Source organism: Gadus morhua, chromosome 3, assembly GCF_902167405.1.
Source record: "Gadus morhua chromosome 3, gadMor3.0, whole genome shotgun sequence".
Taxonomy (NCBI): Eukaryota; Metazoa; Chordata; class Actinopteri; order Gadiformes; family Gadidae; genus Gadus; species Gadus morhua.
In genome coordinates, this window is record NC_044050.1 from 1,233,748 (window position 1) to 1,256,192 (window position 22,445).

Below are 22,445 nucleotides of genomic sequence, written 5' to 3' on the forward strand. Positions count from 1 at the left end.
AGTCCGCCGTTTGGAGATGCCTGCTATATAGTATGTCAAACGTCCCACCAATATTTATACCACTTGCTTACTCTCTATATTTCATTCATGGTTTTACATTTATAATTTTATTTTACTTTACATTTAATTCTTCATTGTTCAGGCATTACAGAACTTGCATGGTCATAAATAAAAAATACGAACTGCAGTTTAATTTCTTTGTTTGTTCTTAAATTGACGTAGAATGGAGCAAAGACTCCTAAAATTGGGAAATGCGTTTATCCAATAAACAGATGGAGGTCAAGTCTATTTTCGAAAAAATGTAGGGGGATACATGAGTCGAATGGTATGACCCAAGATACGTCAGACAGAGAAAGCGCGCATATTCGACGGTACCGCCTTGTCATTGGTTTACCCAGGTGCCATTCCAACACCATTGCTACCTCTCATTGGCTGAATCTTTGAGAAAGTTGTAGACTCAATCAATGGAAGTCGCGGGGAGACGGAGCTCTGTTCGTTTGTATATTTTATTTACGTGACCATATGTTTGGTTTATGTTAAAAAAAAAGAATCAAAGAACCAGTTCTTCTTGTTTTGGGGAACCAGTTCTTGTCGTTCACGTTCGGGATTCGTTCGTTGTAACGAATCAGTCGCGACCGACACATCCCTAGTGGCTACACACAGCACTACAAAAGTCGTCAAGACTTTTGTCTTGACGACTTTACAGCTGAACGCTGTATCACATCACGAGCTGGCTGTTCACAATTCAAAAAATGGATTCCATCAAATCTAGCATTCTGACCAAAACTCATGCACCCCACAATTATTCCAGAATTCAAGCAAAGCAATAATGACCAAAAGTTACTTTTTTGTCAACAAGAGACTGACTCCACCGACTATCAATTGCAAGTTAAAACAGCCGACCACTTGTGTGCAAAAAACACTAAAGACCTCGCCACAACACCAGCAAATCTTAAGCAATAAATATTGCGTCTTACCTTTATTTATCTGGCAGTGGTCTGCAGATGCATCCCGTGGTGTAGCCTACCAGCTCCATTTAGTTCAACAGGTTATCGTTCTGACACTGTCCATGGTTCTAGCAACCTGCTCTGGTGCTTTTTACCTATGTATTCAGGATAATAAATACTTGATTGTCTGATGCCTCATCATCCCAGCCAAAGAGTATTGGTATTATTAGTAATGGCTACTTGCCAAAACGAAAAAATAACTTCACACAGTGTGTATTTTTCCAATGTATTTGTTATCATTCTTAGCGTTGATCAGCAGAGAAATAGTTTGCCAAAGTCGTTAACGTCGCTTAGCAACCGAATACGCTGGGGTTGATTAGTTACCGGACTGCGGAGGGATACAGATGACGTGAATCAGAGGCAAAAAATCAACTTTCCTTGTCATTAGTCAAATATGCTGGACGTGAGCATTCCACTGCATTGAGAAGAGCCGTGTAATAAACCAAAATAATTGACAGCTGAATGTTGTGAAGGCCCATGCAATTGAATGGAGCAGTCTACAGCATTGAGAAGGGCAGTGTAATAAGTAAGGGATAATGTATAGAACGCCAGTCATTATCGGCTTATTTTCGATAATGACCGGCGACTACCTCTGAAGGTAAATACAGAGGTAGTTACCGGTAAATCATAGTGTATTACTGGGTAATTACCACTGGTAATAAGAAGGTAAATACAGAGGAATTACAGCTCAAATACTAAGTAAAACCTCCATTATTACCCATCAACTCAACTAAGTACCGTGTAGTTGCAACTGTTTTAGGTTGGTAATAACTCAGATATTGTGTACTTCCTAGGAAATAAAGCAACCAATTCTTAGAAACACCTATTAATTAGGGGTCCAAGCCAACAGGTTGGATCCCTATTGTTTTTGTAATGATTTTTATTAGGGGTCCAAGCCAACAGGTTGGATCCCTATTGTTTTTGTAGTGTTTATTAGGGGTCCAAGCCAACAGGTTGGATCCCTATTGTTTTTGTAAGGATTATTATTATTATACTATACGCCTTAGAAGTGGTACCACAGCCCAAACCGTAAATGGTGCCGACACGCCAATTGCATGACTAGATCCAGGTCCGGCACCGCTACTCAGATAACCAAATCCAGACACGCCGGCCACTAGGTGGCGCTATACCAAGGACAGACGCGTTTGGGGCTATAACTCCCACACCGAACCTCCCAGAGTCCAAAAACTTGTACACACAGATGCACTGGAGTCTGCTGCATCTTTTGGCCTAGGCCACGCCCATTTGCGTCTAGGAATATTTTTCGCTATTTAGGGGTCCAAGCCAACAGGTTGGATCCCTATTGTTTTTGTAAGGATTATTATTATTATACTATACGCCTTAGAAGTGGTACCACAGCCCAAACCGTAAATGGTGCCGACACGCCAATTGCATGACTAGATCCAGGTCCGGCACCGCTACTCAGATAACCAAATCCAGACACGCCGGCCACTAGGTGGCGCTATACCAAGGACAGACGCGTTTGGGGCTATAACTCCCACACCGAACCTCCCAGAGTCCAAAAACTTGTACACACAGATGCACTGGAGTCTGCTGCATCTTTTGGCCTAGGCCACGCCCATTTGCGTCTAGGAATATTTTTCGCTATATCGCGAATACCGCAAAAATGTTTTTTCGCTACTCCTCCCACATTTCTCGACCAATTGACACAAAACTTTGCACACGACATCTTCAGACCTACACGAAAATAATTCCTGCATTACTTTTTTGATCCGTCCTTCGATAACGAAACGGTAGCGTTTTGAATATTGGTTTATTAGCTAAATTAGACGTGGAATATCAAAAATCCAAAGAAATCCAAAATTAGACATCGGATCGAGTCCACATTTTACACACATGTTGGTGCTAACCTTAATGTCGTTCGATAAAAATTTCGGAAAATTTCGCCATTAGGGGGCGCAATAAACAAGGAAATTGTATATCTTCTACAAAATTTCGCCGCGAAAACGCTACACTGACTTCTCGCTACTCCTACCACAGTCAAATCCTTTGTATCCACAGGTTCAGGGTAGCGTTTTGAACACATGCTTCGCTTTGTGCCGGCGAAACGCACATTTCTTGTCGCGTTGTGCCGGCGAAATGCACACTTCTTGGACCCCTGCATAACTGCTTGCAGTTCTAGTTATTAGGGGTCCAAGCCAACAGGATTGGATCCCTATTGTTTTTGTAAGGATTTTTAGGGGTCCAAGCCAACAGGTTGGATCCCTATTGTTTTTGTAAGGATTTTTATTATTATACTTACCCCCCTGAAACTATGCCCACACCCCAAACCGTAAATGGTGCCGACGCGCGAATTGCATGACTAGATCCAGATCTCTTCGGACTACGCAGACGACAAAATCCAGACATGCCGGCCACTAGGTGGCGCTATACCAAGGAATACGCGTTTGGGGCTATAACTCCCACACCGAACCTCCCACAGTCAAAAACTTGTACGCACATATTCACTGGAGTCTGCTACATCTTTTGGCATAGGCCACGCCCATTTGCGTCTGGAATTTTTTTTCGCAAAATCGCGAAAACCGCAAAACAGTTTTTTCCCTACTCCTCCCACATTTCTTGACCAATCGACACCAAACTTTGCACACGGCATCTTCAGACGCACACGCAAAGAATGCTGGAACACTTTTTTGATCCGACCTTCGACGACGAAACGGTAGCGTTTTGAATATTGGTTTATGAGCTAAATTAGACGTGGAAAATCAAAAATCCAAAGAAATCCAAAATTAGACATCGAACGAGTCCAAATTTTACACACATGTTGGTGCTAACCTTAATGTCGTACGATAAAAATTTCGGAAAATGTCGCCATTAGGGGGCGCCATAAACGTTGAAATTGTATATCTTCTAATTGGCCAAAGGAATGTTCTTCAAACTATGAGGGAACCATCAAGGGGCAAACCCAAGTCTATATAAAAATTATGGTCAAGAATTATTAATGTGGGCGGGAGTTATTTGGAAAAGGAAAATTGTCTTTGCAAAATTTCGCCACAAGAGGGCGCAAAAAAACGACGAAATAATACATCTCCTAATCGCCAATGGAATGTTCTGAAAACGCGTTTTGGGCTATAACTCCCACACCGAACCTCCCACAGTCAAAACCTTTATATCCACATGTTGTTCACGGTAGCGTTTTGAATACTTGCTTCGCGTTCTGCCGGTGAAACGCACATTTCTTGTCGCGTTGTGCCGGCGAAATGCACACTTCTTGGACCCCTGCATAACTGCTTGCAGTTCTAGTTATTATTATTATTATACTTCCCGCGCTAAAAGTGGGCCCACAGCCCAAACCGTAAATGGTGCCGACACGCCAATTGCATGACTAGATCCAGGTCCGGCACCGCTACTCAGATAATTAAATCCAGACACGCCGGCCACTAGGTGGCGCTATACCAAGGAAAGACGCGTTTGGGGCTATAACTCCCACACCGAACCTCCCACATTCAAAACCTTGTACACACATGTTCACTGGAGTCTGCTGCATCTTTTGGCATAGGCCACGCCCATTTGCGTCTAGAATTTTTTTTCGCAAAATCGCCAAAACCGCAAAACTGTTTTTTCCCTACTCCTCCCACATTTCTTGACCAATCGACACCAAACTTTGCACACGACATCTTCAGACGCACACGCAAAGAATGCATGAAACACTTTTTTGATCCGTCCTTCGATAACGAAACGGTAGCGTTTTGAATATTGGTTTATGAGCTAAATTAGACGTGGAATATCAAAAATCCAAAGAAATCCAAAATTAGACATCGGATCGAGTCCACATTTTACAAACATGTTGGTGCTAACCTTAATGTCGTTCGATAAAAATTTCGGAAAATTTCGCCATTAGGGGGCGCAATAAACGAGGAAATTGTATATCTTCTACAAAATTTCGCCGCGAAAACGCTAGACTGACTTCTCGCTACTCCTACCAAAGTCAAATCCTTTGTATCCACAGGTTCAGGGTAGCGTTTTGAACACATGCTTCGCGTTGTGCCGGCGAAACGCACATTTCTTGTCGCGTTGTGCCGGCGAAATGCACACTTCTTGGACCCCTGCATAACTGCTTGCAGTTCTAGTTATACTTACCTCCTTGAAAGTGGTACCGCAGCCCAAACCGTAAATGGTGCCGACACGCCAATTGCATGACTAGATCCAGATCCGTGGGGACTACGCAGACGCCAAAATCCAGACATGCCGGCCACTAGGTGGCGCTATACCTAGGAAAACACGTTCGGGGCTATAACTCCCACACCGAACCTTCCAGAGTCCAAAAACTTGTACCCAAAGATGCACTGGAGTCTGCTGCATCTTTTGACCTAGGCCACGCCCATTTGCGTCTATGAATATTTTTCGCTAAATCGCGAAAACCGCAAAAATGTTTTTTCGCTACTCCTCCCACATTTCCCGACCAATTGACACAAAACTTTACACACGTCATCTTCAGACCTACACGAAAAGAATTCCTGCATTACTTTTTTGATCCGACCTTCGACGACGAAACGGTTGCGTTTTGAATTTTGGTTTATTAGCTAAATTAGACGTGGAAAATCCAAAATCCCAAAAAAATCAAAATTACACATCGGATCGACTCCAAATTTTACACACATGTTGGTGCTAACCTTACTGTCGTACGACAAAAACTTCGGAACATTTCGCCATTAGGGGGCGCCATAAACGAGGAAATTGTATATCTTCTACAAAATTTCGCCGCGAAAACGCTACACTGACTTCTCGCTACTCCTACCACAGTCAAATCCTTTGTATCCACAGGTTCAGGGTAGCGTTTTGAACACATGCTTCGCGTTGTGCCGGCGAAACGCACATTTCTTGTCGCGTTGTGCCGGCGAAATGCACACTTCTTGGACCCCTGCATAACTGCTTGCAGTTCTAGTTAGGGGTCCAAGCCAACAGGTTGGATCCCTATTGTTTTTGTAAGGATTTTTTTTATTATTATTATTATTATTCCCCCCTAGAAGTGGGCCCACAGCCCAAACCGTAAATGGTGACGACACGCCAATTGCATGACTAGATCCAGGTCCCTGAGTTCTAGGGATACGACAAAATCCAGACACGCCGGCCACTAGGTGGCGCTATACCAAGGGAAAACGCGTTCGGGGCTATAACTCCCACACCGAACCTCCCACAGTCAAAAACTTGTACGCACATATTCACTGGAGGCTGCTGCATCTTTTGGCTTAGGCCACGCCCATTTGCGTCCATAATTTTTTTTCGCAAAATCGCGAAAACCGCAAAACTGTTTTTTCGCTACTCCTCCCACATATCTTGACCAATTGACACCAAACTTTGCACACGACATCTTCAGACGCACACAACAATTTAAATAATAACACGTTTTTGATCAGACCTTCGACGACGAAACGGTAGCGTTTTGAATATTGGTTTATTAGCTAAATTAAACGTGGAAAATCAAAAATCCAAAGAAATCCAAAATTAGACATCGGATCAAGTCCAAATTTTACACACATGTTGGTGCTAACCTTACTGTCGTTCGATAAAAAATCAGGAATTTTTCGCCATTAGGGGGCGCAATAAACGAGGAAATTGTATATCTTCTAATTGGCCCAAGGAATGTTCTTCAAACTATAAGGAAACCATCAAGGGGCAAACCCGAGTCTATATAGAAAATATGGCCAAGAATTATTAATGTGGGCGGGAGTTATTTGGCAAAGGATAATTCTCTTTGGAAAATTTCGCCACAGGGCGGCGCCAAAAAACGACGACAATGTCTATCTCCTATTTGGCCATGGAATGTTCTGAAAACGCGTTTTAGGCTATAACTCCCACACCGAAGCTCCCACAGTCAAAACCTTTATATCCACATGTTGTTCACGGTAGCGTTTTGAATACTTGCTTCGCGTTGTGCCGGCGAAACGCACATTTCTTGTTATACTTCCTTCGTTAGAAGTGGTACTACAGCCCAAACCGTAAATGGTGCACACAAGCCAATTACATGACTAGATCCAGGTCCGTGAGGTGACGGCAGACGACAAAATCCAGACATGCCGGCCACTAGGTGGCGCTATACCAAGGAATACGCGTTTGGGGCTATAACTCCCACACCGAACCTCCCACAGTCAAAAACTTGTACCCACATATTCACTGGAGTCTGCTGCATCTTTTGACATAGGCCACGCCCATTTGCGTCCATAATTTTTTTTCGCAAAATCGCGAAAACCGCAAAACTGTTTTTTCCCTACTCCTCCCACATTTCTTGACCAATCGACACCAAACTTTGCACACGACATCTTCAGACGCACACGCAAAGGAATCGTGAGACAGTTTTTTGATCCGACCTTCGACGACGAAACGGAAGCGTTTTGAATATTGGTTTATGAGCTAAATTAGACGTGGAAAATCAAAAATCCAAAGAAATCCAAAATTAGACATCGGAACGAGTCCAAATTGTACACACATGTTGGTGCCAACCTTAATGTCGTACGATAAAATTTTCGGATAATTACGCCATTAGGGGGCGCAATAAACGAGGAAATTGTATATCTTCTAATTGGCCAAAGGAATGTTCTTCAAACTCAAGGGAAACCGTCAAGGGGCAAACCCGAGTCTATATAGAAAATATGACCAAGAATTATTAATGTGGGCGGGAGTTATTTGGCAAAGGAAAATTGTCTTTGGAAAACTTCGCCACAGGGCGGCGCCAAAAAACCACCACATTGTCTATCTCCTAGTTGGCCAAGGGAATGTTCTGAAAACGCGTTTTAGGCTATAACTCCCACACCGAAGCTCCCACAGTCAAAACCTTTATATCCACATGTTGTTCACGGTAGCGTTTTGAATACTTGCTTCGCGTTGTGCCGGCAAAATGCACATTTCTTGTCGCGTTGTGCCGGCGAAATGCACACTTCTTGGACCCCTGCATAACTGCTTGCAGTTCTAGTTATTATTATTATTTCCTGCTAGAAGTGGGCCCACAGCCCAAACCGTAAATGGTGCCGACACGCCAATTGCATGACTAGATCCAGGTCCGTGAACATTACGCAGACCACAAAAATACAGACACGCCGGCCACTAGGTGGCGCTATACCAAGGGAAAACGCGTTTGGGACTATAACTCCCACACCGAACCTCCCACAGTCAAAAACTTGTACCCACTTATTCACTGGAGTCTGCTGCATCTTTTGGCATAGGCCACGCCCATTTGCGTCTATAATTTTTTTTCGCAAAATCGCGAAAACCGCAAAACTGTTTTTTCGCTACTCCTCCCACATTTCCTGACCAATCGACACCAAACTTTGCACACGGCATCTTCAGACCTACACGAAAAGAAATGCTGCATTACTTTTTTGATCCGACCCTCGACTACGAAACGGTAGCGTTTTGAATATTGCTTTATTAGCTATGTTTTACGCCGAAACGCAAAAATTCAAAAAATACCAAAATTAGACATCGGATCAAGTCCAAATTTTAGACACATGTCGGTGCTACCCTTAATGGCGTTCAATAAAGAATTCGGAATATTTCGCCATTAGGGGGCGCAATAAACGACGAAATTGTATATCTTCTAATTGGCCAAAGGAATGTTCTTCAAACTCAAGGGAAACCATCAAGGGGCAAACCCGAATCTATATAGAAAATATGGCCAAGAATTATTAATGTGGGCGGGAGTTTTTGGCAAAGGAAAATTGTCTTTGGAAAATGTCGCCACAGGGCGGCGCCAAAAAACGACGACATTGTCTATCTCCTATTTGGCCAATGTTCTGAAAACGCGTTTTAGGCTATAACTCCCACACCGAAGCTCCCACAGTCAAAACCTTTATATCCACATGTTGTTCACGGTAGCGTTTTGAATACTTGCTTCGCATTGTGCCGGCGAAACGCACATTTCTTGTCGCGTTGTGCCGGCGAAATGCACACTTCTTGGACCCCTGCATAACTGCTTGCAGTTCTAGTTCAAGTTACAATTGTAGTTATCCAAGGTTTATGTTAACAGCCCAAGTTTAATGATGTTCTATCTAGAAATTAGCATAGTACATTCCAATAAATTACTTTTTCTTAGATATAATTCATAGCTACACCCATTTAGAAAGGGTTTATTTGATTTACCACTATGGAATTACTTACCTGGTAACAACCTCTGAGGGAACAGTTTTCCTCTAGTGTCATGGTATATCTTCTTAAATACTGGGTACGAAGCCGTTTGTTTCCATGTGTTTCCAGGTGTGGTTCAGCTGAACTGAGGTCCCCTCCCTGGCCCTCGGAGGGCCACAAGGGACGGGGATTTGTGATGATGCTACTTGATCCACCTCACTGGTCCCATGAATTTAACCCATTCTATCTTTATATGTATATATAAAGTAATGTAATATGATCCTGCCCTCTTCTAGTCTGAGCTTCCCTTGAGGTTACCAATGTGCAGTAAACGGGTCAAAATATGGTTTGACCCTAAAAAAATTGCAACAAAAGGTTTCTCAACTGTTTTTTGTAGTATTGGGTGTCCTGAATAACATACTAAAAGTCTACCACAATCTGACCACTCGAAAGGTGTTATTTTCAAGATGGCCACCGCAAGTTCCTCTAAAAGATCATTACTCCTCCAATAATCATCCTAGACTCCATCCTAATTTTGGTGTCTAACCCTATGTTTTGGTTATCTAGGAATCCAATTAGCTTACATAAAGTATAGTGAAGTGATTAACAGTACAACAATGCATTAATAATGGTTATTTATGTTAGAAATGAAAAACGTTTTTCAATATAAATGGACATTTGTCCTTTTTCAACATGCCATAATTTGCCCAGCATTGGTGATTTTACAGTACTTCAAATTATGTTGAAGCAGTTTATGTTGTGCATGAGTGTGTTATTACTGTGTGGTACTGTGAAATTAGTCAAAGCAGGGCCGCCTCGTGAAGGCTCAGTACCGCTGACCCCTATTTATTTATTTATTTATTTTCATTCCTGCTTTTTGTATTTTATTTTCTTAGATCTGCACGAGATTTACAATTAGTTGTCACACTCTTCCTCCCAATCCCATGGATTCATGTCACTCTCCATTTCGGTCCATACCATGATCTGGTAATAAACTCTTTGGCAGTGTTATTTAGTCGAAGGCTCTGTAGGAGGGAGATGTTCTGGGCACACAAATGATGTGGCAGACACAATTTTCTTGCTAAGAAGTTTGTAGCGCAAAGATGCAAGTGAATCTGTATTCTTGCCACCAAACATAACTGCCATCACCTTTCTCCCAAGGTCCTCTTATGACATTCTTTGCTTGATTAGGGAGCAGAAACCCATTCGCACAGGTCTGGATGGTTGATTCACCCTTAACAAGTTTCTGGAACACTGACTTTTTGCCCACACCGAAAATGCGTGAAGTTGTGTCACATCCTGTGAAAGCATGAATAAACAGTAACTGAGAACACAAGTCTCTACCCAGGACTTGTTTCATCTCACTGATATCATCCACTTTAGGAACTTTGGATTTGTCTGAACGAAAATAGAGGCCTCTATTGTTCGTCTCAGCATAGCAGAGAAGAATGAGCAAGTCGGTATCTTCCCCTATCAAGGTTGTGGGCTGATGTCATGACGCCCTGATCGCAACCTTGACAATGTCTATTGTCTACATCAGCATCCCCTGGTGCATTTATAACAGTGCAGCCCTTCTTCTCCAGTTTCTCAGACACAAGCTTAATATGCCCTTGTTTGTTAACAGATACGGAGAGAAAGTCATCCTTTCTTCCCACAAACTCAGTTTGTGCAGTGAAGTTAATGACTGGGTGGGTGTTTCGCCCACGTCGCTGGTGAGTATTGTCTTTGATGGAAGCACTGTCACTATAACCATCAAACACTACAGCTGCTTTACCATAATGCTTTATGGTAAAGTCAGCATAGGACGGTGCAATGGCACCATAGCTGTCACCCCTTTTCCATGATAAGTGATGAATCAGGGAGCCACCATCAAGGACATACTCAGTTGGTGGGATAAAATCCAGTATAGTTTTGCTTGATTCCTTGCTTGACAGTTCAGCCAATGCTTGTGCTATTTGGGATTTGTCAGCTTTCCGGAATATGTCTTTGGCTTCAAACACGGCTGCGGGGAATGTGCTTAGCTCATAGGTCATTACATCTTCCAGTGAAAGTTCTCCGGTTTTGGACATAATAAGAAATCGCTGGAACAAAAGAACAGGATCAATGGCTCGATCTTTGTCAACTTTGATGTAAATTCATCTGCAAGGGTTTTTGCCCGGTCTTTCCGTTTAAATTAGATCCCAAAAATGGGTTTTTCAACCATTTTCTCAATGATCTCATTCCCAACGGTCTGAAACTCATGAACATTCACGTCTTCTTTGGCGACTACACCAGTCACAATGTTTGTCAGAGATGGGTCTAGGGAGAATGGTTTGAAAGTGCTAAGTTTGTCCTTGATCTTTCCCAGATCCGACACTACTAGGTCATTAATACATCTGTCCATCAGCAGATGTTCACGGAAAGCTTGTTGTACTGATTTTCCAGACATCATATGTTGGACTGCATTTGAGCCATAGGCAACTTCCATGATGTTTCTGAGTCCTGAGCCTTCCATCAGTGTACCAATTGCACCAAGTAGGTTCATGAATGTGTGGAAACATCCAAGCATCAACACAATGCTTTTAAGCTGGCTACTCTCTGGTGCATCCATGATGATCTCTGCAGCTTTCCAGTACAGTGGCTGATCGAATGTGATAATAGGTGGGACATGGTGTTTGATGGCAAGATCACAAATGAAATTTAGCGTAGATAAAATGCATGTCTTGTCCCCAGAGTACAAGTCAATCATAGGCAAGAACACAACAAAGAATTGGCCTGGGTGTTCTTGTCCTTGGTGAATGATATGCATCATTCCCTGCCAACAGGGGTTTCTTGTTTGAAGTTGAGTGAGAGCTCCCACAGTACATCAACTGTCCTATCACAGTTGACTAATGCCGGGAGTTTTTTGAACACAAAAACAATGTTTTTGCGTACATGTTTCGCAAATTGACGTTTGATGATTGGAATTTTATTCTTCTCTAAAAAATCCAGGTTAGTAATTTGACTCCTTGGAATGAAACAATCCTTCTTTCACCCTGGTGTGAGTAATGCTACAATTCCCATTCTGTGGAAAGTCCCCCTGCCATCAATGGTATGAATATTGTGGTCAACGTTGTCACCGGCAAAAAGAAGTGCTATGTCCGGCAAATCTATGTCATCCGCTAATTTATCAGGGGCAATTGAAGCTGCATTCTTTTTAAAACGCAAGACTTCATTATACGATGTACAAAATCCCATCCCATGAAGGGTGTCCAAAAGGAATCGTGACCGATACAAATGGTGTACCTGCACTGCCAAACCAAGTTGTAAGGGAGCTACAAAGGCACGTGGCCGGACTGCTTCGACAATTGCCTGACCAATTGCTGCAACCTTCGGTTAGTCTCCTTACCTACAAAAAGACAATTTAACAATGTCCGCAAAGTTCCAGGAACAAATGAAAGGGTATAATCAAGCTCAAGCGACTTTGCACTTCGATATTCATTGGTAAGGGATGGGACATTGGACTTGATATCACTTTTAATCAATCATGCTGCCGTTTCAATGATCACTTGTTTCTGTGATTCCTCGTCCTTTGCTTGGGCATTGAAATAAGATCTCAGTATCTTTGATGTATTTTCCTTCATTGTCACTAAGTCTTGGAGGCCTTCCTTTTCAGCAAAATATACACTCTCCCCATACTTTTCTTTTAGCTTTGACTTGAGGTAGGACTTTGCAAATGGTTCGGAATCAGTATTTGTCAGAAATTCCTTCATTTTATCATACAAATGTGTAACTGTCAACTGTTCCTCGTCATTATTCTCAAGGTAAGAGCAAACTTTCATGAATGCCTGCTCCTGATCTTCGTTTTTGGGCTGGCCAGACTTTCTACGCTTTGCCTCTGGGACATTCTGGAACTGTAGTGGTAGTGGTTTCCCAGTACAGAAATTAACACTACATATCTGATGGTAAATACTCTCCGCAGCATGTAGATCACAGCCATAAAATTCAATTCTGCCTTTCACAGTGAAGGCCCATTCATCTGAGCGATTGTCACAAGACTCAAGAACGGATTCAACAAATGCATCTGTCTTTACATAGCTATAGTCTGCACTCCAATGTGTCACTGACACTGTAGCCCCACAGAATAGACAGTCAGTTTGGCTGTTGAAATGACTAGTTGCTACTCTGGCACTTCTCTTTGGCGGCTCAACTTTAGTTTTTTGTTGGAATTGAATGTTTTTGGGATTTATGCACTGCTTTCGATATTTTCTTTGTATTTTTTCACCAGCTGAAATTACTATGTCATCCCCTCTTTGCACACTTGCACTTTTTATTCCATCAGCTCCCTTCTGACGGACTTCAACCACAACAGAAGCATCTTTTAATTCTTCATGGCAGATTTTGCAAGTCTCTCCAGCACTCATTGTCAGGCTACCATTATGCTTTTCCACTCGCTACAATGGCTGTCAACCCCTGCAAGCACACTGACACTGTTAGCACTGTGTTCTAAAAAATCTACAACATGACACTGTGCTTGTCAAGTTCATGTGCATGTGGGGGAGGAGTTATGTTGCTCTCATGGGGTGGATAGGGGAAGGGGAGCAGTGATTGGTTCATACTGCGAGAAAATGTTTTCTCTCAAGTTCTCGTGCATGTGGGGGAGGACTTATGCAGCTCTCATGGGGTGGGTAGGGGGAGGGGAGCAGTGATTGGTTCATACTGCAAGAATGTGTTTTTTCCCAAGAAGTGAATGAGGTGTACACCCCACCTCAAGTACTGAAAATTGTGACAATTTGTTGTGTTGTTTTTTGAGTATATCTTGAAGCCTTCCCCCACAGTAAAAAGAATAATAAAAATACAATACGGATATTTAGTACATAATTAGTTTATTTAACGGGTGACCATTTAATAGGGTTTTAACAAGATTAACACACAAAATATTGCATTTCCCAATTATCTAATTATATCTCTGCAATTTCAAGGACAAGTTCAATGGGTTTCTAGGCCCTAAAAACATAGGGTTAGACACAAAAAGTACTTTGGTCAGATTTTGGTAGACTTTTAGTATGTTATTCAGGATACCCAATGCTACAAAAAACAGTTGAGAAACCTTTTGTTGCAATTTTTTTAGGGTAAGGTGCCTTTTTTTCATATCTTTACCCTCCTACAGGGGCCTGATCAGACCCATAGGCCGTACCAATTGGAGCTGAATGCAGAAGGGATCCGGCAGGGGTCCTAGTTAGTCTGGATGCTTGTTTTGGTAAATGAATGAATGCAAATGTATAATAATCAAATGCACTTATGCAGCAATTATAGGATAAATAATTGGGGTCAGGAGGAGTAAAATGTGTTGTTGTGTGGTTGGTTTGGTCCAGTCTGCCTGGTTCTTTCTCCATTAGACTCAGGCCTTTGTGGGCTTCTTCAATGTACATCATTGTGTTTGTGGGTAACTCCACACAACATCAGCTGCTACATCCCAGCCCGAGGCCTGACTTCCTGTTCTACTGGCTTCCTACCTCCGCAGAATTCCGATACCAGATCCTTCTATCTAGTCATGGAAAAAGGGAATGTAGTAAATTCACCTGCAGTGAAAGATTTTCATTAGAATGTTATATTCTACACATGAAATACATTCACAACCCCCAATCAACTAATTGGACAGAGAGAAGGTGTACTTCAGCCGTAAAAAATGTAAAACCAGCAGACATACCTGATGGGCCACAGCAGGTCCACAAAGAGCCTGTTGGAAAAGGTTTATCGTTTAGATCAGGGCTGCCCATTGTGAGGCCTGTGGGCCAAATTATACTACACAAACTTGGCCCACATTATATTTGGCCCGCGCCTTGGCCACTGTATAATTTCAAAATTGTATATATGCTTTATCTGACTCACCCACATGAAATTCTCACCTACAGCTGGAGCCTGATATTGAGAGACTTTTAAAAACCAAGGACAGGCTTCATGTCTACCTACTTCAGGCAGAATGTGTAGGCCTAAGCCTCCAATGTGTCGCCTTGGAGTATGTTCTGCTCTGTATGAATAATGGGGGCATGTTTTGTGCCATGTTACTTTGTTTATTGCACTAGTTAGTAAGTACAGTACTGTTTTCTACAAACCTTCTTCAGCTGTTCTCAATTCTACTACTATTACTGATGTGTAGTAGAATTTGTGTTTTGTCCCATGGTACTTTGCCTATTGCACTAAATGTCTTTGTATTTGAAGATATAGGCCTAAGGCTTAGTAATGTTCCATGTCTGTCTTCAAATATTTCATAGTGTTTATTTTGCACACGCTATACACATATTGAACTTAATGTACTGCAAAACATGAACCAGATTTAATTTTTGGCCCTCCACTGTGAAGAATTTGGGCACCCCTGGTTTAGATCCACACTGTATGGTTGAACAGTGGTGAATTCACCAAGTTACAGGTTGCTGGCTTATATATTGACACAGTTGAGATTGTGAAACTTGGTTAGGGATCTTACAGGCAGATTACAGATGATTAAATGCATGGTTGAGCACATAATCCAGAAAAGAATGACAACATTAGGATTTGATGTTAATGATTAGAATGTTTCTATAAATAGACACACCCAAACAACCAGTAGAAAGACACACTGACAGACAGAAACATGCATATAATAACGGAGATGAATAATCCTCTATATATCTATAAAGAGATATATGAGCCTCTATATAGCTATATAGTTCCTCATAACTCTATATACCTATATAGAGGCTCATATAGATCAATATACCTATATAGAGGCTCATATATGCCTTGTATCTATATTTAGCTATATAAAGGCTTGTATATCTCATATATTTAAGCAATAGATCCCGCCAGGCTGTGGTATGTGCTCATTATACCACTGTTAAGGGGCGTTGTCCGGCCCCGACGTGCAGCGGAGGGCCGGCGACCCCCTTCACAGTGATATAATGAGCACATACCACTGACTGAAGTGATCTATTGCTTTTATACAACGGTTACTATTATGGCAAAACGAAAGTCATGGACACACTACATTTAAAAAAAAAACAAGAAAGTCAAAATAGCTGTTTTATTAAAGAATACAAAAAATTAGTCCCTCCTGGCTGCCTTCAAAATGCACGACGGTCGCTATGCAACACACTCTAGCGTCCCTCCGAGAGAAGGCTTGGCTAGGGCGGTTCGCCGGCAATTAACCTATGGAGCAGTTCACTCACCGTGTGCATAAGCTTTCGTTAGTCTCTCCATCGCCTTGCTCACTCCCGGAGTAACAACATTTACACCCTCTCCATCATTCAACATATTTTTAGGCTTCAGTGAACTGCACTATTGCTTTAATACAACTACTTTTATACTTTGTAACCGTTTCTACTTCCAGGCGCAGAGTGATATGCAAACTTTCACAAAATGATTGGGCGTCATAGCAGTTATGTATACGCTCATTATACAACAGTTAGGAACCAATCAGATCGCTGGATTTAAGCCACCCGTTGTATAAATCTCTATATACAGTAGCTATATAGGGGCTACTATATCTCTATAGCTTTAGTGATATATATATGACCCTTATGGAGCTAAATAGAGATATATGAGTCTCTATATATCTATAAAGAGATATGAGGCTTTATATAGCTATATAGAGGTATATGAGTCTCTTTGTACCTATAAAGAGACATATGAGGCACATGATGCATCTCTGTTCGGGGCTTGCACCCTATCACAAATTTAAAGTTATTCTTCAACTTTGAACAAATATGCATGAATGGGCTGACTTTGAGCTGAATCAATCATGTCTTCTGATTGGATGATGGCTGCATGGTACCCATATGCCTCCTCCAGACCTGCTGGAGTGGTCACATCCTGTTGATCTCCGGACAAGATGGCTCCACTCACTCTCCTGCTGCTCTGCCAAGTCGCCTTATACACAATAGTGACATCCAAAAAAGGTATAGACCATTGTACTTGCAGTTTTTTCAAAGTTATTTTGAATACAAAATGTTTCAATTGTTAATTAATATCTAAAGTCTCTCCCTGACTCCGTCTTTTCCAATAAAGTTGAACTGTTAGACTAGTCTTCTCTGGTGAATGATGAATGGCTAAACGGGTAGTCTCTATTTGCATCTGTGTGGTATTTTGAAATGTACACATGGTATACAAAACTGTGCCCTGACCGTGATTGAATGCTGGAGTCTGTCCCCTTTGATCAGCATGTGGCCGACCGCCCTTGAGCGATGGCATCGATGTGTCCAGTCTGAAGAGTGTGTATGACGTTGGGGAGGAAGTGACCTTAGCGTGTGAACAGGGCTACACACCTTCTACTCCTTCCCCGCACAAGCTGGCCTGCACCCCCACCCAGGAATGGACGGCGACTGACCTAGCGTGCACACGTGAGTTCCCAGCTACGGGCTGAGCTACATGGCTTTCACTGACCTATAATGACTCAATGACTCAGCTTTCAACAAGAAAGGTTTTTCGACCTCAAATGATCACTTGAGGCCGGACCCTGAGGTATGATTATGTAAACGTTTCAATCTCATTTCAGCCAAAGTCAACAACTAAGGTTGAGTGACATTGGAATTTGCATAGATTTGATTGTAATCTGAATTTCAGGAATGGTTCAAACAGGCAAAACTAAGTATGATGTCATCAGCTGGCTTCTCACTTATTTGTTATGGGGCCAACTGGTAGAACGATACTTACATGTTAGATAGCATTCTTATACAAAGCTAACCTCCTTAAACAGACCAGCAAACCTGTGTTCACCAATTTTTTTTAATATATATCTATAACTATACAGTTATAGAATATATATATTTATATATATATATATTTGATAAGCATTGAATATATATATATTTATATATATATTCTTAAGAACATTATTTTATATCTGTTTTCACGCATGCAGTTCAGTGTTTGCTACAGTTCCTTCCATTTTCACCTCAATTGTTCTCCTGTTTTCCAGGTAGAACCTGTCCTATCCCCAGGCCTCTGCAGGATCTTGTGCCGGGGAGAACCCAGGTTCCTTTCAAGACGGTGCTGAACTACACATGTGATGAAGGGTAGGCATTAAAGGTCCAGCGAGCAGAATTGAGTAGCAACTAGCGGTGGGGCTGCAAGCAACTGAATATGAAATAATGCTAATTTATCATAATCCCTTCATCCGCAAACAGCTATTTGTTACACTACTTTACACTGAGATTAAAAGTGAAACTCCAGTATAATTAATAGGATATTTTGGTGAAATGATGGAGCATAAGCCCGTCTTCAGAAGCTATATAAGTTGCGTCCGAGAGGGTTAATCTTCTGATGAATTCTGATTCTAATGTAACATAATCGATATTTAAATGGGACTTAATTCTACACACTGAAACCTTAAGATGTACAAAAATCATCAACGGCCCTGGCTGACTTGTGTTTATGCAGATATGTCATGACAGGAGCCAATGAGAGCACATGTTTAGCTGACGGAACCTGGAGCCATCCTCCCCCGCTTTGTAAAGGTATTTGAGGACAGTAGGACCTAGTGGAAAATAACTCCTTGCGGTGTGTAGGGTTAGTTGTAGTGTGAAAGGTTAGTTGTATTTATCCTGTGAGGGACAGTAATGGACAGTGTGTGTGTGTGTGTGTGTGTGTGTGTGTGTGTGTGTGTGTGTGTGTGTGTGTGTGTGGGTTCAGCCCCTCTTAACGTATAGTCTAAAACCACGGGGCGCACATTACTTATTCAACATGGCTCACTATACTGCTCCTGCACAACTTTTCTTCTGGCTACACAGTTTCTGATTCCAGGCAATGGAGCGCAGGTCAGGGAAAAGAAAAATCACATTCAATTTTCTGACTTCATCCCAACAGCAGTGAGCTGTGCACTACCAAAGCCGCCCCGAGACGGTAGGTTTGTGTTGGACAAGGCGCACACTGCGACCAGCACCATGTACGGGCAGGGTTGGACGTACGAGTGCACCCCACCCAAGGCTCCCAGCTTTGAGAGAGGGGAGTGCTTGGCCGACGGAACCGCAACGGAACCGCCCGTTTGTCGCGGTAAATCTCATTCCCCAACGTGCCTCCTTTATCTAATATCAATTTTACATGGAAAAGGTGGTTGATTCCAGATAAAATGTCTTCCCCCCTAACTGTTCTACATACAAACGTGGTAAGTCATTTATTTAGGCTGTAGGCTAACCATCTGTAGGCCTACCTTCCCTTTAAAATTAAGGTAAAAAACATCAGAAATTAAACAAGCCATAAACAACCTGCAACATCTTATTTTCTAACCTATTTTACATTCGTTCAACTCTTAAGCTGTTGTAGGTCCAATTTGAGATTTGTAAAGAGAGAGGGCATAAAAGAGCACAATTTTTGAAACTAAACAATCAAATAAATGTTTCCTTCCTGCTCCCTCCCTACATTTGTCCACGATTGAGAAGTGCTGCATTTCACGCACCTGATGATTGACCGATAAGGTGGATCCCAAACCAATTGGTGTAGAGCTACCCTGATTGGACAGACATTAGCCAAGAGCGGTCTTAAAATCAAACTTTGTTTATGGGGCAGGTATTTCACTCCAACCATTGATAACACAGTCGAGATGCGACATCATGTAAAAGTAAGCAGACAGTAGGTACCATCACGATCCTCAAGATCAGACAACTTTCCTGTGTCCCTAACCCAGACTGGGACCCTGATATGGCACCCCTTTTCCCATCTGTTATCCCAGATATCAGCTGTCCCATTCCTGAGGGGATCCCTAATGGCTTCCTCGCCTTCGCAGTCATGAGGACCCATGGCTACAAGGGGACGGTCAGGTACGCCTGCAACGACCACTACGTGCTGGACGGACAGGCAGAGAACCGCTGCACAAACACAGGGAACTGGTCCACTAAGCCTGTCTGCAGGGGTGAGTGATGGCGAACCATTGTGAAGAAACTTTAAAAAAATATCATCATATTGGCTTCCTTTTACCACCTTTAACATACACACACCCAATGAAAGACCACAGAGAGTCAGAACACAGAGAATGATGTCATTATGAGTGAAAGCGGCGAGTGGAGCCCAGACAGAACTGAACCTCTGCCCTTCAAAGTCAACATCTGAGTGAGGCCCCATCCTTCACTGCAGCTGAACACTCAGTAGACAGGATGTTCCATGGGAAAACCCTTCAACCCAAGTGGACCCTTGTAGAACCTGGGATTCAAAGGGTTACTGCAATCTCAACATGATCCTATCAAACACTGACAGCATGCTGTCCAAAAATCTCTCTACAGACCCGTGTTCAGCTGATCTTATCAAACACTGACAGTGTGCTGTAATGTCCAAAAATCTCTCTACAGCCCCGTGTTCAGCTGATCTTATCAAACACTGACAGCATGCTGTCCAAATTTCTCTCTACAGCCCCGTGTTTAGCTGATCCTATCAAACACTGACAGCATGCTGTCCAAATGTCTGTCTACAGCCCCGTGTTCAGTCAACATCAAGAGAGGGCGCATCTCCTACAACGGCAGGAAGCTTTGGATTGCAGATTTGAAACCTAACAGGGTGCTCCACGGAGAGCGGGTGCTCTTCTACTGCAAGAACAAAGTGCAGAAATGTGGGTACCCAGTCGCCTCTACCTGCAATGATGGTACCCTGACGCTCCCCGAATGCTTTGAGGGTAAGTGCCAATCAGCCAACAGTAGATATCCATGGTCCCCAAGAGTCATCCCCAAGGGAAAATCTAAGGGATCCTGTTATCTAAAGCATGACACAGGGCTAAGAATGATAGGGCTTCTAATGTACCAGTTCACCATAACCAGTACTGCATTTCAGAGAGCAGCTGCAGCCTCAAATGTGACATTAGTTTTAAGATAGTAGGATCGACCCGATCCTACTACTATCCCACTATCCAGCTGGACCTGGAGATTTGAGCAGCAGCATAACTTAAAACAAATTCCAGGAAGATTTTTTTTTATCTTGGTAAATGCTAGTTTAAATTGAGTTAACTGGGTTATTTTTGTGAACGAAATGTTGATCAGATAATGCCAATTGAGGAAGTGTTGCATATTAGTTGGTCAGCTAATGCCAATTGAGGAAGCATTGCATATTAGTTGGTCAGCTAATGCCAATTGAGGAAGCATTGCATATTAGTTGCATATTAGTTTGGAACGGGGGTGAGACTTGCCGTTACTTTTTAAATAATACAACATTTTGTGTTTTTCCCTTTATTATAATTTAACTGTGGTATAATGCCGGTCAAATCCCTTCCAAAATAAATGTCGTTCCCACCAAACTGTCTGTTAAACTGTTGCCTGCTTTTAGAACCAGGAAAGCTGGAGTACACCATGAGGTCGAAGACTCTGCCGTCGGAGATCAACGTGTGTGATGCCAATCCTTCTGCTACTCCGAGCTCTGCTGCCCCAGCCTAACAGAAGGCAAGCCCCAGTGGTTACCCCAGGACAAGGGCCAGGGCCATGGGCAACTAGAACACAATAACAGGGGCTGTTCAATATTGAACAGGGGCTGTTCAATAACAGCCCCCCATAAGTTCGGTCTTCTTTTGCTGCCTCTTACTTTAGCATTTTCCTGTTTGCATATATGTACTGCTTGTCAAACTAATTTCATTAAAAGCCATACAAAAAACATCATAAGCTTATATAATTATTATGTGACTTGGACTAAATAAAGATGACCAATTGAAAGTGTGAAGTAGACAGCGATATAGGGTGTTGATTTGCAGTCAGGGGTAGTTTATTTTTATTAACCAAAAATATCTGCTCAAACCTCAGTCTACCACCCGTCACACTTTTGAACACAGTTTTTTCTTTCTTTTACATCCACTGTTTGATGGCTGATGTCCTCGCTACAATGGATAATCTTCACTGTAACGATCGCGTCGAAAGACCTGTAATTTCCCTGGGGATCTTCGCCTACAGAAGGGTTCCCAATAGAACCCACGTGCTCACATGAATCCTGGACACAGCAGCGTTGAGTAAGAGGAAGGGGGTATTACCACACACTTCCCTCACTGTTACCAAACACTCGATGAACAGATTAGAAAAACTCAAAAACATGATGCAAGAATAAGATATTTCTAAGCAAATGTCCACTTCGACCAAGAAAATAACAAAAGTTCTGTTTCACTACACTAACTCATTCCTGCATGCAGACTCTGGAACGTTAACGTAGGGTTTGGGGAGACTATGAAGGATTTTACTCCTGTTTCTCTTAATTATAGCCTTATTTCAGAAACAGTGGTACAATGGCTTGGATTACTATGTTGATGTTGCATTTCATATCAGACATATTACCACGTTCCAAGCAAAAGCTCACTGGCTCTTGAAGGTGAATCTATTTTTTATCTAAAGTCAGTTAAACTGCAGCAAAATGCAGTCTGTCTGCTGTGGTTTAATGCCACAAAAAGCACAGATACAATTGACT

The 22,445-nt window shown here is 42.3% G+C and overlaps 1 protein-coding gene across 1 annotated transcript; it reads left to right on the forward strand.

Moving 5' to 3' along the window:
- The first annotated feature begins 16,825 nt into the window (after positions 1 to 16,825).
- LOC115540415 (beta-2-glycoprotein 1) lies at positions 16,826 to 21,520 on the forward strand. Its single transcript, XM_030351682.1, has 8 exons — positions 16,826 to 16,981; positions 17,243 to 17,422; positions 18,001 to 18,097; positions 18,462 to 18,538; positions 18,888 to 19,073; positions 19,750 to 19,929; positions 20,485 to 20,682; positions 21,327 to 21,520. The coding sequence occupies exons 1-8, from the start codon at positions 16,915 to 16,917 to the stop codon at positions 21,431 to 21,433; spliced, it is 1,092 nt and encodes a 363-aa protein (XP_030207542.1). The 5' UTR covers positions 16,826 to 16,914; the 3' UTR covers positions 21,434 to 21,520.
- The last annotated feature ends 925 nt before the right edge of the window (positions 21,521 to 22,445 follow it).

Bases quoted from the DNA above. Each gene is read 5' to 3' on its own strand.
- LOC115540415 (XM_030351682.1), top strand. From the start codon at position 16,915: ATGGCTCCACTCACTCTCCTGCTGCTCTGCCAAGTCGCCTTATACACA. The intron at 17,423-18,000 runs GTGAGTTCCCAG...CCTGTTTTCCAG, and splicing joins GACTGACCTAGCGTGCACAC to GTAGAACCTGTCCTATCCCC. The intron at 19,930-20,484 runs GTGAGTGATGGC...GTCTGTCTACAG, and splicing joins CACTAAGCCTGTCTGCAGGG to CCCCGTGTTCAGTCAACATC.